Source organism: Cupressus sempervirens, chromosome 1 (assembly GCF_028749045.1).
Source record: "Cupressus sempervirens isolate cs-2001-9-10 chromosome 1, ASM2874904v1, whole genome shotgun sequence".
Classification (NCBI taxonomy): Eukaryota; Viridiplantae; Streptophyta; class Pinopsida; order Cupressales; family Cupressaceae; genus Cupressus; species Cupressus sempervirens.
Window position 1 is genome coordinate 285,180,794 of NC_143118.1, and position 17,938 is coordinate 285,198,731.

General features: G+C 35.0%; 1 protein-coding gene across 1 annotated transcript in view; it reads left to right on the forward strand.

Annotated features, from left to right (window-relative positions):
* The window catches only part of LOC149577213 (uncharacterized), a 45,777-nt gene that overhangs the window by 724 nt on the left and 27,115 nt on the right, over window positions 1-17,938 (forward strand). The window contains exons 2-4 of the mRNA XM_089795874.1: window positions 10,527-10,529; window positions 10,647-10,817; window positions 15,261-15,315. Coding sequence (XP_089652000.1) covers window positions 10,527-10,529; window positions 10,647-10,817; window positions 15,261-15,315 — 229 coding nt within the window. The remainder of the gene's footprint in view (window positions 1-10,526; window positions 10,530-10,646; window positions 10,818-15,260; window positions 15,316-17,938) is intronic.

Here is a 17,938-nt window from a genome sequence, read left to right on the forward strand (position 1 = left end):
ATAATGATCAGATACCCCTTTATTTTGCATAGTAGTTGTACTTTGAGTTCTGTATAAGGCTCAACATCAACTACTTGGATATTCTTGATTATTGCAGATAGGGGTGTGGTCGGATTGCAGATTGTGACCAGTACCATAGTGCACATGGTCTACCACCTGCAGATGTTAGATAGTTTGTTGGATAGAGGATGCCTCCTATGACTCCTGCACATGCACCTATTGCAAATAGAGTCATCATTGCTTCCCAAAGAGGAGAAATTGACACTATTGGGCACATTGCATTTGCAACATCTAGTATCACATCAGATTCTATTGGTCATTATCTTCATATCACTTCAAGCGCCTCCTCTGATTATGCATATAGAGCTGTTGGGCTACCACTACCAGGCGATATTCATTGTCTTTCAAGACAACAAACACATATGGATATGGCACTATATTTTTTGGAGGATATGTTGCATATTATCAGCTATATTTCTGATACACAGGGGATTCTGGTACACTCGATGATGGATGTTTTTAGACAGCATCAGAGCCCTGGCATAGTTCCATAGACATAGGCCACCACACCAGTGACAGATGATACACCTGTGCGTAGCTCACAGCATTCGGCACCAGGCTCATAACACTCTACAGATGACTCGGGCATACAAGTTGGAGATGTCTAGATCACAGCTGAGGGTCTTGATGAGTTTGGTGAGCAATTGCGAGGCCTATCTGAGATTAATGCTAGTTCGAGCCTAGGTATTTCATTGTACATGGACCTGTTGTTTTGACCTAACAGCACTGATTCTACACCATTACCCATCTGGTTACACAGTCCACTTCACTCAAATTTACTAGCAGTTGGACAGGGTGCTGAGGGAGGTTCAGTAGTTGTTAGAGTTTCAAGCTTAGGTGCATCAGTAGATGATACGGTGGAGTTTGTTGATCATCCTCCACCTCCAGAGACCCAGGTACATATATAATTTATTTTTAATTTTAAATATATATGAAATTAAAAAATATGTTCATTTATTAAAAAATTTAGTTTAGATATATATCTAGAATATTCAATTTGATCTTTAACTCATAATAAATCATGCAGGCACATGTCGCTAAACACATGGTTACACATACTATTGGTCCAGGGCATCATGTACATGAGAGAGATGATTCTATTGAGGCACCCAACAGTGCTCAGGCACTTAAGTTTTAAATAGTTTGTTTAAAGTTATTTAAATGTTTTGAAAACTATATATATATATATATATATATATATATATATATATATATATATATATATATATATATATATATATATGCAAATTTGTATTTAATTTGAATGTACATGTACATGTGTATGTATATATTCTTTAAAGATAGAACTCTAACATGTATGAATATATATATTTGCAGGGCTCGGTTGATGCACCTCGGCAAGAGGATGTATAGGAGACTCGATCAGAGTGTTGTTCTGTTCGTATGCATCTTGGGGGGTCCCTCTAGTAGTAGATCAGATATATATGTGTTTTTTTGATGCATTTATATATTGGAGACAGTTTACATGCACACATGTGTATTTCAGTACCTTGATGACATACATGTACTTTCACTATTTATTTGATTATTGAGTACTTCAATAGTTAGATACCATCACATGTACATATATATGACTTTTTATATTTTGCTACGTACATGTATTCATTTGAGATTTACAGTTTGCATTTCAATTACGTAGAGATATATTAGATCTGTAGATGTTTATTCTTGAAATGTGTATATGTGTACATATGTGTATTTTTTTTGTGTTATAGTTATAGAACATGATCTTGAGACGTGTTAACATGTATATCAATTATCAATTAGACGGAAGTTAGAAAGATATATAATTCTTAAATTATCAATTACTAACCTGCTAAAGATAAATATTAGTTTTATGTGGATAAAAATATGTTAATTAGGTAAGCCAATACATTATTTTATAAATTTTTTACAAAATATAATATTAAAAAAGTGCATATTAATTTAAACTAATTAAAAATTTAAGAGTACATGATCGTAGATGTAATAAAGTAACATTAAAATATATAGTTTTTTAATAAACTAACCTAAATGATAACTATGAACTTATAATCTTACAATTTTAAAAACGCATTTAATTTTCACTTATGAAATTCAATCTATTTTGAAAAAGTTGATCTAAATGAATTTAAATTATTAAATTCATCCATGGTACAATTAATTTAAATTATTAAATTATATAGTTTTTTAATAAACTAATGATAATTAAGAACTTACATGATCATACTTGATTAAAAACACATTTAATTTAAGATGAAATTCAATAATTTGAAAAGAAGTTGATATTTAAGAATTGTAAGATATTAAATTATTTTTGATATATATCTATAGGTAATGATTGCAAAAGTTTGAACTAACTTAAAGCTTATTTATATCAAGTTGTTAAATTATTAAATTCATCTATGTGGTACAATTATTTTTAATTATTAAATTATATAGTTTTTTTTATAAATTAATGATAATTAAGAACTTATGATCATACAATTAATTTAAACACATTTAATTCAAGATGAAATTCAATAGTTTGAAAAGAAGTTGATATTTAAGAATTGTAACATATTAAATTATTTTTGATATGTATATCTATAGGCAATGACATTATGTAAGTTTGAACTAACTTCTAGTCTATTTATATCAAGTTGTTAAATCATTAAATTCATCCATAGTACAATTAATATTATAGTTTTTAAATAAACTAATGATAACCAAGACTATGATCGTACAATTAAAAACACATTTCATCAAAGTTGATATTCAAATTATTATAAAATAAATCTCAAAAGTCTAATCAACCATGATGTACACTTATAACATGCAATATTTTTTCATGATCTTCACTATCTAGTCTCCACTTGTGACGTACACACTTAAGTTTGACTGGATGTAGACAAAGCCCGGTAGCAACGACCAGGTGACTATATTGTAAAACTTTGTTGTCAGGTTGATAATCAACAAAGTGTATTCCATGTTGGACTATTTTGTCTTGCTTCAAAAATGTTCCCTCTATCACAATAGAACATATACCACAAATTTAAGTATTTTAAAATTTGATAGATATGAAGTTACCTAGATATATATATTTATTTAAATAGGTATGTGCATGTACATGTATATGTATAATTTACTTATGGGGAACAACATTCCATCACTTTCTTCAGGGTCATATAACTTTGTCCTCTCTGCAGTACATCACAATAAATAATAACTGACACCTTTATGATTTCTAGGCTCAACAATCACTGCAAAGACATCTCCTACATAACAAGTACATACATGAATGTATGTGTAAAATATATATAAGATAGTTGAAATTGATAATTAAATAACAAGTTGAGATTAATTGGTATGATACTCGCCCACTTTTACCAATCCAGAGATATGATTATAATCATCAGAAATCAATGGAATATCATCAAAATTTTCATCATCTTTATCAAATGTATCGGTAACATCAAGTGGTACCGAAATCCATGCACTTGTGTATCCACATGTCTAATTGATGCATTCTTCATAGTCTTCATCAATGCAGCTGTCACAAAAACATGAGTATTCTCTTGTCTTCAATGTCCAATTGTAATTATCTTTACTCATGACTGAATGTAAGGAACGTGTCTTTTCTATCCTCTTGCAACCATGCATATTTTTTCTACTAACACCTAAAAATTTGTGAAATTGAGAATATAGACAAATTAAATTTAAACTTCAACAAATTCAAAAAAAAACGTAACAGTAGAATTTTATAAATTAATTGCATAAAAGTTAAACAAATGTACACATGTCCATACCTGTTATCTCCCAGAAGACTCTATATGGTACATGTCGACTCATCATTGATGATGTCTCGACCTCATCTAATACGAACTAAGTCTTACACCATTCAACAACATCATGTGCATCATTTACATGAACTCCCTGATAATTCATTTGATACTTTTGTAAAACATGTTTGATGCAAGCTCTAGCACCATCATGTTCACCTTTTCCATGGTCACTCTCGAAGAAATTCCATATGTGTTTTATATTCACATTATGATGATATCTACACAATGCATAAAATGGTCTAGATGATTTAAACTATGCAGCACATCCATCAGACCAAACATAATGTTTATCAACATTTATGTTTCTTTCTTTCAAATAAGAAAAGAACATATTGAAGCAATGCTCTACATAGTGAATGCTATGTTCTTTATCACCACTTATATAAAAATGATATTCCTTTATAATTATTCATGCTTGAACTATACTCTGAACACCATCCAAATCTAACTGTAAATGTCTAAAAAAAACATGTACCATAATAGTAACCTACTTATTCGAGTAATAATCTGATTGAATTGCTTTCTGATGAACAAATGAATAGTTCTCCACAAATTCAACAACTGATACAATTGTTCCAAGTGGAAAATTATCTCTCAGAGTTTGAAACTGTTTTGCTTGCCACTTTGCAAAAAATGCGTGATGAATATAAGGTTGAATAAATTTCTTAAATTTATCCATAAATGTTACAACAAGCAACTCGTCTTCAACATATTCCAACCTTTTTGTTTCTTTCCCCAACTTTGTTTCATTCTTGACATACTTGTAACTTTTTCAATTCAATATTTTTGTTACATCAATATTTTCAAATTTCAAAGGAAATAGAGCCAATTCACCACATGTTTCACATAATCCTTTGATGCAATTTATTTTACTAGCTAGATCATCTATGTTGTCACACAAAATGGATGATATAAAATCACTTCTCCTACTAGGAGGAGCAACATGAAAACCATATGTGTCTTCTACAAACTTTCAAAATACCTGATAGTGAAGATCAAACTCAATATGATGATGACAACAACGAGTTTCAAACACTTTGTTTGACCTCATGAAGTATGGCTTCAATTTTTCAAACAATGTTTGCCAAAATTTTACATTAGGATGTTCACTACAAAATGACACATATAACTCATGCTATGTTGTGTCCAACCAATGTTTTGTATGATGTTCATATTGACTAGGTGCAATCTTATGCCTGATAACATCTCCACTATTTGATGAAGGATGAGTGTTATCAATCCAAAATGATATGACTAAATTTTTTAAGAACTCTTCAATCCTATCAGAACAAGGTGCTCTACAAATGATTTCCCAATTGCCCTCCATAGTACTGTCATCCACAATTAATCTTCTCTTAACATATTGTCTCATTATTTTTCTACTAAAACCCATTTCAGACTAAATTGAAGATATTTGTCTATTTTGAATCATATTCTTACTTACAACAGACATCAACATCACTTTTCTTGCCACAGACTTATCTTTAGTTTGAGAGTGTTTTCCTATGTTTCTCAAACCTTGTTTAACATTTTCAATCAAATCAATTTGAATGCTAGAAAATCTTCTCTTCTTTGATGTTGTGTCTACACCTAACAATTTCAATGCCTCTTGCAACTTTTTTTGTGTAAGAAAAAGTGACAGCAACTGAGCTTGTTCAAGTGTTTCAGTGTTATCAAATTGAGTCATAATTCCTCTTATATTCTTATTCATTGACCTTTTCTTAGAGAAACTTAATGGTTGAACACTAGCTACAAGTTTTCTCAATTTATCTACATCCATTTTAAGTAAATGATCTAAATTTTTATGAGAAATACCATTCTTTACAAATTGGGAAATATTTAAGAGTTCATCCATACCAATTCCTGCTTCTAATCCCGACCCTTCTTTGACTTCTGTTATTGGAATTTGTACAGGGACCGATCTTGAGCCTTCTCCAACATCCATTGTTTGTGATTCAACAACAAAAGATTCTGACCCTTCTCCGACTTCTATTATTTGAACCTCTGTAGGGAGTGATCTCGAACCTTCTTCAACATTCATTGTTTGAGATTCTGTAGGGAGTGTTCCTGACCTCTCTCCCATATGCACTGCTTCTACTTCTGTTGAGCCTTCTTCAACATTTCCTTCACCTTGTTTAATTCGATGATAACATGTCGTAGTCTACTGAATATTTCTTTGTTATGCTTCATCAGATCTCTTCCGTGCATATTTGTTTTGCCTTCCTTTTTTGTTTCCCATTATAAAATTTAAAAAAAAATAAAAATTATCCCTTGCTTCAAGATAAATTTTGAGCAATAATCAAATAAAAAAATTGTTGTATGGATTTGTTTGTCGCTGTCACAATTTTTAAAGAGTATGTCAGAAGCCGACGCCAGCTTTTTTTTCTTTTTTGTATGTTCGGGTGAACATAAAAGTTAGCACATGTTTTCATGAACATGTCATGTTAATTTTTTGTCTATCAAGAAAGTTAAGTGCACATGTTCGTGCGAACATGCATAAAATGTTCGGGTGAACATAATGTTTGCGCGAACATGCAAAATCAAGAATTTTGTAACCCATTTTTCATATATTTTTTTTTTCTCTTTTGACACCCTTAATTATAGGAGAATGATCTCGTATTATAAAATAAATAATATTAAAATATGCTGCTCGGAGCAAGCTTTCCAATGACTATAATTATAATACATATTTTAGTCATTAAGACTTTCAAATATGAGTTTAACTCATTATAGGTTCATTATTGATTGAGCATCAACCGACTTCAACACCTCAGGAAAATTAGTAAATTAGGTCAATTTTTTTTTGAAAAATATGTAGGAACTAGCTTATTGAGATACCTTTCTATTCAAAAAAAAAAAAAAGGTTTCTGATAAATTGACTTCAAATTATCTATGTCAAATGGAACGTATGTTTGAATTACAATTTGCATCACTTCAAAACTTCATAAACTATACAATATTCAACCAAAATGAATCAAACCAAATGCATCCTCTGGATATTGATGTTACAAATTTTACACCAAAAGAATTAGGTCATTATTATTTCTAGAAATAAAGTTATGTGTGTCAAATAGAATGTCACTCTTTAAAAATATTGAATTTTATTATGTACCACTTTTTGAAGGAGATGAAAAAATTGACCTAAATAATTATTTTTTCAGATTAAAAATTATGGTTACAAAGTAGGAACTATATGTGTGAATATGTGGCCTCTATTTAATACACACACTTCAACATGGTCTTTATATGTGGATTCATCCTGGAATGAACATAAGATTGTTCACCCAAGGATAGTCTGGCAAGGCAACTTGTTGCCTTCTATCTAGAGAGATTTTACCTATTTAATATCCTCAAATTTGAGATGTAGGCAACTAGACCCTCTAAGAATGAAGGATTTAAAGAAATGTAGCTAGTCTAGATGAATGTGCAAAGTATTCTAAATGTGTTACGTAATTAAGCTAAGAACATGTAAAATGTACTAGATTAAGCATATGCATAATTAAACTAAATGAGATTAAGTTAGGAATATAAATGTGTGCAAATATGTGAGCTAAGTAAGTATGAATTTCAACAACAATTCGATATCAATTCCATTCAACTTTTTTTGATAAGGAATTATGAGTCCCTTAAATAGAATTTTTGGAATCCATCAATGGGTGAGATCAACTTGGATTGAAAATTAGGATTGAAGCAAAGATTCAGTTAAGATGGAAACTTCCTTGTGCAGGTGAAGTGAACTATTTTTGATCTGAGTGTGATGAGCAGTCAACTGAACTTGCCATGAGTGAGAGAGTAAGTTAACTAGATTGATTCTAATCTTGAGAAGTAGTTCACTCGAAGTTTCCATTTTGAACTAAAGAGGAGATTTAGGAAGAATATTTAATTTAATAAAATCAAATATGCTGTCATAAATACCTTTTCTATTTAATTAAATAATTTCATTTAATTAATTAGGAATGACTTCATATTTAATTAAATAACTTTATTTAATTAATTAAAATAAGCATATTTATTAAATTAAATAAATTTAACCCCATAGTACATTAGCCTTAGGAGATAATTTAATTTAATAAAGTATGAATACTTTTGATTAAATTAAATTTAAATCAAATAGGTTTAATGTAGCTAATATGAGTGAGTACTATAGGGATTAAACAGGAAATATGATGAATGCAGATTAGGGTTTTCTGCATTTGAAAATTAAGTCAAGTAGCGACAATCAAAATGGTAATTTCCTATTAGAACAAGTGTTAGAATTGATTAGAATATACCAGAATTGTTAATCATGGCAATGAGCCAATTCCGGGGTATTACATTTTTCCCCTCTTTGAATGAATGTGCAAGTAGCACATTCAATTCAAAGAAAATTAGAAAGCATGATGCCTAGATCAAGAAATGAGATTGGTTTCAAAATTGATGATACGAAAACCAATTGATAAGCTTTTAAGGACCATCTCTAGAACAGAGCTTAATCCCAAGGAATCTATGCAAGATACCTAGATACCCAAAATTGATAAGCATTTTAAAGGTTTTCTTCAAAACAACATTTAACCTTTAAGGATCCAAACAGATCATCTAGATACCGAGATTGATAGCATTTAAAAGATCATCTCCAGAATGGAGCTTAACCTTTAAGGATCTAGATAGAACACCTAGAGACTTGAGATTGATAGCATTTAAAAGACTATCTCTAGAACAAAGCTTAATATTTAAGGATCCAGATAGAACACCTAGATACCTAAGATTAATAAGCATTTAACAGACTATCTCCAGAATGAAGCTTAATCTTTAAGGATCCAGATAGAACATCTAGATACCTGAGATTGTTAGCATTTAAAAGACTATCTCTAGAACAGAGCTTAATCTTCAAGGATCCAAATAGAACACCTAAATACTTGAGATTGATAGAATTTAAAAGAATATCTCCAAAATGAAGCTTAATCTTTAAGGATCTAGAGAGAACACCTAGATACCTAAGATTGATAGCATTTAAAAGACTATCTCCAGAATGGAGCTTAATCTTTAAGGATCCAGATAGAACACCTAGATACCTAAGATTGATAGCATTTAAAATATCATCTCCAAAATGTAGCTTAACCTTTAAGGATCCAAATAGAACACCTAGATACCTAAGATTGATAGCATTTAAAAGATCATCTCTAGAATGGAGCTTAATCTTTAAGGATCTAGATAGAACACCTAGATACTTGAAATTGATAAAGGATGGTAAGATCAAATTATGATTCATAGAATCATCCCTAGAATGAGGCTTGATCCTAAGGAGTTGGGGTTTAGACTGTCCCAATACCTATCAATCAAACTCTAAAAAGAGTTGTTATAAGATTGATCAATTGATGAAAAGATAAGATAGATAGCACAGATGCCAGATAGAAGGGAGCAAGATGTCTTGAGTGATGAGATGCCCCAAGTGACAAGGACATAAGATAGGAACAAGATGCCCAAAGCGATGAAGATTCAGATTGATTTGAAATTCAAGTTTAATGATGTAATCATCCTGCCCCCTCGGGAGTGAAATTGAAAGATGACACACTAGAAATATGATGTAAAGCGGTATACAAAGAGATACAGAATAAATTCGAGATGTAGTAGAGTGTAGAAAGGATCAGAATGATTAGAAGAAAATTGGAAGTCAATCCAAAGATTTTGAGGTCTAAAAGATCAAGTTTGACCAAAAGTTGACCAAAATTGGCCATGTTTGACTTGAGTTGACTATTTCCAAAATGGATTTTGAATATATGAAGAACTTTGAGTTGACAGGATTTTGGTAATCCGAAAGTATCAGAAAACTTTGGGCTACACAAGCATTCGATCGTGTCGGTTCCCAAAATTTTAAAATGCATTTTTGAGGCACCGAGGGGTGTCAGATTTTCAATTTGATCCTGAAAATGGATTTAGAACAGTCAAATTAACTAGGGGGTATTTTCATGCAAATCGAAGCACTTTAGAAAATTAGGTCAACAACTATATAAGGGCCCAAGGGGTCATTTTCAAATCATTTGTGCATTTTGTCTTTTGTGAATAGTAGCTCTAAGAGGAAGATGGTAGTGAACCTGTGATATCATCATTTTGAGCGCTCCTGACGACATAGCCGGCCAACAAACTATGGACCCCTGGTGAGTCATCGATATCCCAGCTTCATACTTTCATTTTCATGCATTTTGATGTCATTTATTGCATTTTTTAGCATGTTTTAGGAAGGTCAAATTTTAGCATGTTTTAGGAATGTCAAATCAGTCTTCACACTAAACTATCCTTTCTCATGCAAAGACATTATCTTCTCGTGTGAAGAAATAGGATCTATGTTTCTTCGTGCGTGTTAGTGTGTTTTCTCACGATGGAGATACCCACCTCTCGTGCGAAGAATGATAAATTTAACTCGATCTTCACGTGGAAGACTTTTGTTCTTCACCCAATGAAGAGATTTCTCACATGAAGAAATGAAATTTTGCGCAAGATCTTTACATCTTCGTGTGAGATATTGAGATTTTTGCACTAAAATCCTTGACAGCGGAGTTGAAATGTTCATTTTTGTGCGTGAAATTTGCATTTTTGTCTACATTGTTTTGCTGTTTTGACCTGGTACTAATCATTTGCTTGTCATTGTTGTTTGTGTGTGTGCAGGAGGTCTTTGATGACATGTCTTTTAGATCTCACTATCCACCATATGGAGATTTGTTGCAGAGTCTTAATGATGCTGATAAGGCACATATTTCTCGATTGAGCTTATCTTCTCTATGCCAGATCCCAGCAGTGCTGGTGAATCACGGCCTGCTCACAACCTTGGTGGAGCATTTCCATTTAGAGATGAACACCTTTCACCTACTAGTGGGGGAGATGACTATAACCCTAGAGGACATATGGAGGATTCAATCCATGGAGCCCATGTGATATATGATATGGTGCCCCGAGAAGGTATAGAGGCACTGTCTATTGTGTTCGAGAGAGAGCTACGAAGGGGTCAAGCCATCAATTAGGATGAGCTTGTGCACACCTATGGGCAGACACACAGACTGGCATCAGTGTTGGCAATATTTTTGAGCTTCTTTTTAGTGCTAGATAGGGGGCAGCATAGCTTAGAGTGTGGTTGGGGGGTCATGCTTCGACAGATGGTAGAGGCCTCTAAGATATTTGGGTGGGGTTAGTGCATGCTAGCCCATATTTTCCATGAGATGCATGAGATAGTCTTCCATGGGAAGAAGAGTATGATAGTAGGAGTCTACATTTTACAGATCTGGGCATCAGAGCATCTTCCCATATATAAGCCCATTCATGAGGACACCTGAGAGCCTATGGAGCCATATATCTGTAGGTATCGGGGTCACATTACCCAAGTCTTCATGGTTACGACAAAGCACTAGCAAACTTGTCTCGATGACCTAGTCTCTGTCGTATGGCGGCCCTAGCAAGAGACAGAGGATTGGGATTACACCCCGAGGGAGTTGGGCTGGATGTTTTGTTCACGGCCACTATTAGGCCATACATCATAGATCATAGAGCATTTTGTGATTTCATGAGTGTGGTGGCAGTATGACCAACCACAACACATATCACAGGAGTACCGCACCTTTTCCAGACTGGCAAAGGATGTAGAGTGAGGGTGGCCACCACGACTAGACTCAAGCCAATCCATGATAGATGTGTGCAACTTGGTTGCAACACAGTGGGACTATCTCCCTGACATTGTGAATGCAGGGATGATGCCTACATACCAGGCATATTTGATTAGTCATCCATTCCCACGATTCATAGTCCTAGTAGGGAGAGCAATGTAGGGTTAGAGACAGGCACCTCCATAGTAGGAGGTACCTAAGTAGTAGGAGTAGCCACAGTCAGAGGTCCAGCATCGGGTATAGTAGTTATAGATTCTCTCATGTTAGATGGGGTCAGACATAGGTGTAGGTAGCAGTGGCACATCGTAGGGTCAGCGACAGAGGCTAAGGATAGAGGAGCAGGCACCACCACAGGAGTTACCACCGCAATTGCAAGCACCACCACAACAATAGGCACCTGAGATACTAGATGAGGATATGCTTGATCAGTCTACCTCTGGGACACAACACATAGTGCAATTCTATCGAGAGCGGATTCATCAAGCCTCTCGACAGTTGGGAGAGCTGCAGATATAAGTAGTTGTCAGTGATGCACAGCTGGTGGAGTGGTAGGGGGAGATTGACCAATGGAGAGAGTGTGCCGATACTGCTAAGTAGAGAGTGGAGATGCGACAAGATGAGGCTTTGTAGGTACAGTGGTTTTCTCAATATGCATGAGAGTCAAGAGGCGCATGACCTCCTATGAGACCTGACATGCCACCACCTCCTCCTCCACCTGCTGCTCCTGCTCCTACTCCTCCTAGAGATGAGAGTATAGGACAGAGTTAGATGTTGTGTGCTTGGCTCTTGATTTTTGATCTCTGGCTATGTATTGATTGGTGTTCCAACACCATTTTGTATCATTTTCATCCATAGCACTCGAGTAGTGCCCATTTTTGTACTGAACCTTTTTTTTGATAGATATATATATGAGATTTTGAGTCGAGTATTATCGTGTACATGTCATTGTCTGTGTCTACTTCACTTTGATGTACATGAGATGTTAATATGATGATTATGAGATGTATGTTTTACTTTGTTATGATGTAATTATGAGCATGTAGAGTAGATATCATGAGTATATGGATGCAATGCATATGGTAATGGACTGACATCTCATGTAGTGTTGCGTGTTTTTCTTGACAGTGATAGGTATTCCATTGAGGAGTGCAAATCAACAAATCGAATGCTTGTGCAGCCATGGAGAAACTTGATATGCTTGAAGATGCCCCCAATCCCTCCTCACATAGGGGAGAAACAGAATCACAAATGAATTGTGTGCTTATGCAAGTGAAGCATGTAATGCAAGATTGATGTTAAATGCAATCCTAGGTCTAGTTACCAAGCCTTGATAATTTATCATCACGGGATATAGAAAAAAGCTCGTATGCTATACAATTTCCACTGACATTGCAATCATTTGAATATGAATAGACCATATGTTATAGGTTTGTTGGGATTAAATGTAAGCATTTGAGCCACAAGAAGCCAAAATGACCAGAACATTTGTCCCTTTTAATATAACAAGTTAACATAAGCATCAAAGCATAAATGCTAGGATGACCATAATGTTGCTTGCATGACAGGCACACCAAACACATAAGAGATCCATCTTATGCTAAGTATTCAGTAAGTATTCTATCCACAACAACACTTGCATTCGTAACTTGGGACATAAATGTGCTGGGTAAACTTGTAGTGACCCATATGTTCACTTAGTAGGATGAATATTAGATATTACTATAGCATGAAGAGTTCACTCCAATAGACAAGGAGAAGTACCAATGTTATTGATGTACTCATATAAAAGGAGTTGAGGTACACTCAGCCATCCAATGTGAGATGGAGGCTCTTATAGTGGACACCCCTCTCATAAGAATATGTCAACTAATTAGAACTAAACTACAAGTAGAAAGCAAAGAAAAGATCATGCCCCCAGTCATTACTTCTCTAATCAGAAATGACATCATCAAGTTGCTCGAAGGAACATGATAAAGTGAAAACAAAGAAAACAAAGAAAAAAAAAGCTCAACATATCCAAACAAGTAAGTCATTTTGAAACTATTATTTGTTATGGGATTGATGTCAAGTGTCAGTGTCCAGAACATGTTTGAAAGAAATCTCTTTAGTAGGGTGACAACAATAAGTAGATGCAGTCATAATGATTGGTGACTGAGGTCAAAGGGGAATCTTCACGATGAAGAACCTAAGAAGGATTGAGCAACAATAGATAGACACAACCAAGATGACTGGTGACTGACACAAGAGAGATCTTCCATAAAGGAATCTAGAGATGTGACCCAAGCAATAGTAGGAAGACAGTTGAAACAACTGGTGACCATTGTGAAAGAGATTCTATGAGGAGAATCTTGAAAATGGGGGACACTGGCGACAGTAGGCAGATGCAGTAAGGACCACTAGTGACTATCATGAAGGAGATTTTATGAGGAGAATCCCAAAAATAGTGACATTGGCAACAGTAGGTAGACGCAGTGAGGACCATTGGTGACTATCAAGAAGCAGATTCTATGAGGAGAATCTCAAAAATAGTGACATTAGCAATAGTAGGCATACACAATGAGACCACTAGTGACTATCGTGGAGGAGATTCTATGAGGAGAATCTCAAAAATAGTGACATTGAAGGAGAATTCCCTCGAGCTGTGACAAGACTCAATCCATGGATACATGAGTCAAAAGCAGAAAAAGTAGTAAAGCAACTATACAAAGAGCTAGAAGATACTCTGCCAGATGGAGCATTGGGAACAAGAGGTGACTATTTACCAGGTTTTCACCTTCTTGGCAGGATTTTCATTTTTTTACTACCATGATGCCTGTTTTCAAGTTTTCACCAATGGCACTTTTTTTGTTTTTAAAATTTTTTTTTAGCATTTTTCTCTTTTTGATTTTTTAGTATTTTTGAGATTTTTCACTTTTTTTGGTGTTACCAAGGCGCTTATTGCTAGGTTTTCATCGGGGTAACAATTTTTTTCAGGACTTTTTTTTATTTTTAGGATTTTGTTCAAGACATATAGATATGTACAAAGAGCTTACTGATATCAGATCAACTGTAAAACTGCTTCAAGTGGAGAGTGATGATAGGTTCTTTGAGCACTTCTCCTTCAGTTGTGAAAAGCTGGTAAGTGCCAGATCCATATAATATAGTAATGATGTAAGGACCGAGCCAATTTGGTTCAAATTTTCATTTTTGGACTCACTGTTGTTAATTCTTAGGGTTCTCTCTCAGGATGAGATCACCCAACTTGAAGCCACCTGGCTTGACCCTTCGATTGTAGCTTCTTGACATCTGTTGTTGGTATGCTCACAAATGATCATATGCCACTTGTCGACATTCATCCAATAACACAAGCTCTTGAAGCTGAGCTATCCTAAAGTCATCATCAGTAATAAGGCCCTTAATAGAGATTCTCAAGGTAGGAATCTCAACCTCTATTGAAAGCACAACATCTGCTCCATACACCAAAGAAAAGGGAGTCGTGCCCATTGGAGTTCTGACACTTGTCCTATACACCTATAGGGCTGGATTAATCTAGAGATTCTAGTCTCTCCCTAATTTTTTGACTGTGCGTTGAAGAATTTTGAGGATCGCCTTATTGGATGCCTCGGCTTGGCCATTACCCTAGGGGTAATAAATGGAAAGCCAATATTGTGTGACTTTGAAATTCTTGCATAGTTCCTTGAGGTCTTTATTCTTGAATTTTCCTCCATTTTTAGTAATGATTGAGGATGATACACCATATCTGTAGATGATGTAGTTTCTGATAAAAAGCATTATAGTTTTGCCATCGGCAACTGTGAGAGGTACTGACTCTACCCACTTTGTGAAGTAATATGTAGCCATGATAATGAACTTATGTACATTAGAGGATGTTAGGTGGATCTATCCCACCAAGTCAAAGGTCCATTGTTGAAATGGCCATGTTGTAGTAGAGGGAATCAACTCTTGAGCTAGAGCATGGATTAGATTCCCATATAGCTGACACTGCTTGTAGGATCTAGCATACTTGATAGTTTCTTACTCCATTTTAGGCCAATAGTAACCAACTCTAAGGAGTTTGTGAGCTAGTGTTAGGCCATTGGAGTGAGATCCACAAATGCCCTCATGAATGCCAATTAGTGGATGTTTGGATTCTTCAAGTTCTAAACACCTAAGGAGTATTCTGTCGAGACCTCTCCTATATAGATCGTCAACAATAATGACATAATGTGAAGCATTATGGATTAGGTAACATTTCTCATTCCAGGTCAGACCTTTGAGAATGGTTTGATTGTGAAGATAGGAATAAATGTGATGGTAGCGGGATGATTCTTGTCCAACAATAGAAAAAATCATCCTAGAATCAGGGGTGTCATAGGCTAGGTAGTGTAACGCTTCCACCAAGAATTCATGTTGAAGGTCATTTTCAGGCCTCTATAGCAGGGAGGCCAAAGTAGCCATGGCATCAATCACTTTATTATCTGCCTGTAGAACTTGCTGGAAGGTGATGTGTGCAAAATACTTCTTTAAGTCATCAACCATGTGCTTGTAAGGAATTAGTTTCTCATCCTTTGTTTGGTACACATCATTAACCTGGTTGATGAGAAGTTGAAAGTCACCAAAGATGTCTAACTGATCCACTCTCCATTCGGTCGCAATTTTCATGCCATTGATCAAAGCCTCATATTTAGCAATGTTGTTTGTACAAGGAAACATACTCTTGTATGCTTTGGGAAATGAGTATCTATGTGGTGTAATAAAGAGTAATATAGCTCGTAATTCTTGTTGTGTAAAGGACCCATCAAAGAACATAACCCATGTGTGGTGCGTGACTGTCAGAATGGACTCATCTGGAAATCAATGTTCATTGGTAGAGGACTCTATATGTGTGCATCAACCAATTCATCTACAATTGCCTGTCCCTTGATAGCCTCGCATTCAACATATTGGATGTCAAACTCACTGAGTATCATAACCCATTTAGCCAATCTTCCTGTGAGAGTTGCCTTACTGAGTAAGTACTTGAGTGGGTCTATTTTAGCCATGAGCCATGTAGTGTGGGCAAGCATGTAGTGTCTCAACTTCTAGGAAGCAAAGACAACTACTAAGCAAGCTTTCTCAATAATTCTATAGTTCTTCTCATAAGAGATTAGTGTTTGACTCAAGTAATAAATAGCCCTTTCTTTGTTGTCATTGTCTTCCTGAGCCAATAGGATTCTCAGGGACATTTTAGTTGCTGAGATGTATAAAAGAAAAGGCTTCCCATGGATAGGAGGCATCAGGATTGGTAGATTGACAAGATATTGTTTGATCTATGTTAAGATTTTCTCACAATCTTGGCTCCAATTGAATTTCACACCCTTACGTAAAGTCTTTGTGAAGGGTTGTGATCTATCTGCCAATTGTGAGATAAACCTATGAATAGATTGGAGCCTTCCTTGTAGTCCTCTCATCTTACTAATGTTTTGAGGTGGTGGCATGTCCATTATTGCTTGTACTTTCTCTAGATCTACCTCAATTCCTTTCGTAGAAATGATGTATCCCAGCAACTTCCCTGATGTGACACCAAATGTGCATTTCTTGGGATTGAGCCAAAGATTGAATTTTTCCATACGATCTAGGATGGGCCCCAAATCTTGCAGATGAGTATTGCTTTAGCACTTTTGACCAAGGTATCATCAACGTAGTCTTCCATGGTCTTATGCATCATATCATGAAAAATTGTAGTAATAGCCCACTGATATGTAGCACCAGCGTTCTTCAAGCCATATGGTATCACATTCCAACAAAAGGTTCCCCATGCACATGTGAAAACCATTTTCTCCTGGTCTTCTGGCATAATTTTTATCTGATTGTATCTAGAAAAACCATCCATAAGTGAGTACATCTCATAGCCAGTCATCATGTCCACGATCATATCAATATTAGGAAACAAAAAGTCATCTTTAGGACATGCCCAGTTAAGATCACAGAAGTCTGTACAAACCTTGATAGATTTATCATGCTTGGAAACTAGAACAATATTGGATATCCATTCAGCATAATCAATTGTGTGGATGAAACCAACTTTTAGAAGTTTCTTCAATTCTGCTTTGACGAGCAATGTAACATGAGGATGCATTTTCTGAAGCTTTTATTTAACTGGTTTGATGCCTGGTGCTATGGACAAGTGATGCATGATAAGATCGGGATCCAGTCCTGGCATGTTAGAGTATGTCCAAGAAAAATTTATTTTCTTTTCTTTGAAAAAAGCAATGAATTCTTACTTTTCTTTAGGCGACAATGACTGTGCTAGATGTATCATATGAGGATGTTCTTCTGTGCCCAGGTTAATTGGCTATGTTGGCTCTATTAACACTGATGATCTCTCCTGAAAGTGACTAGGAAGTGCATCAAATATCTCATATATGGGTGCCTCACAAAGGTTTTCACCCTTGGATACATCTT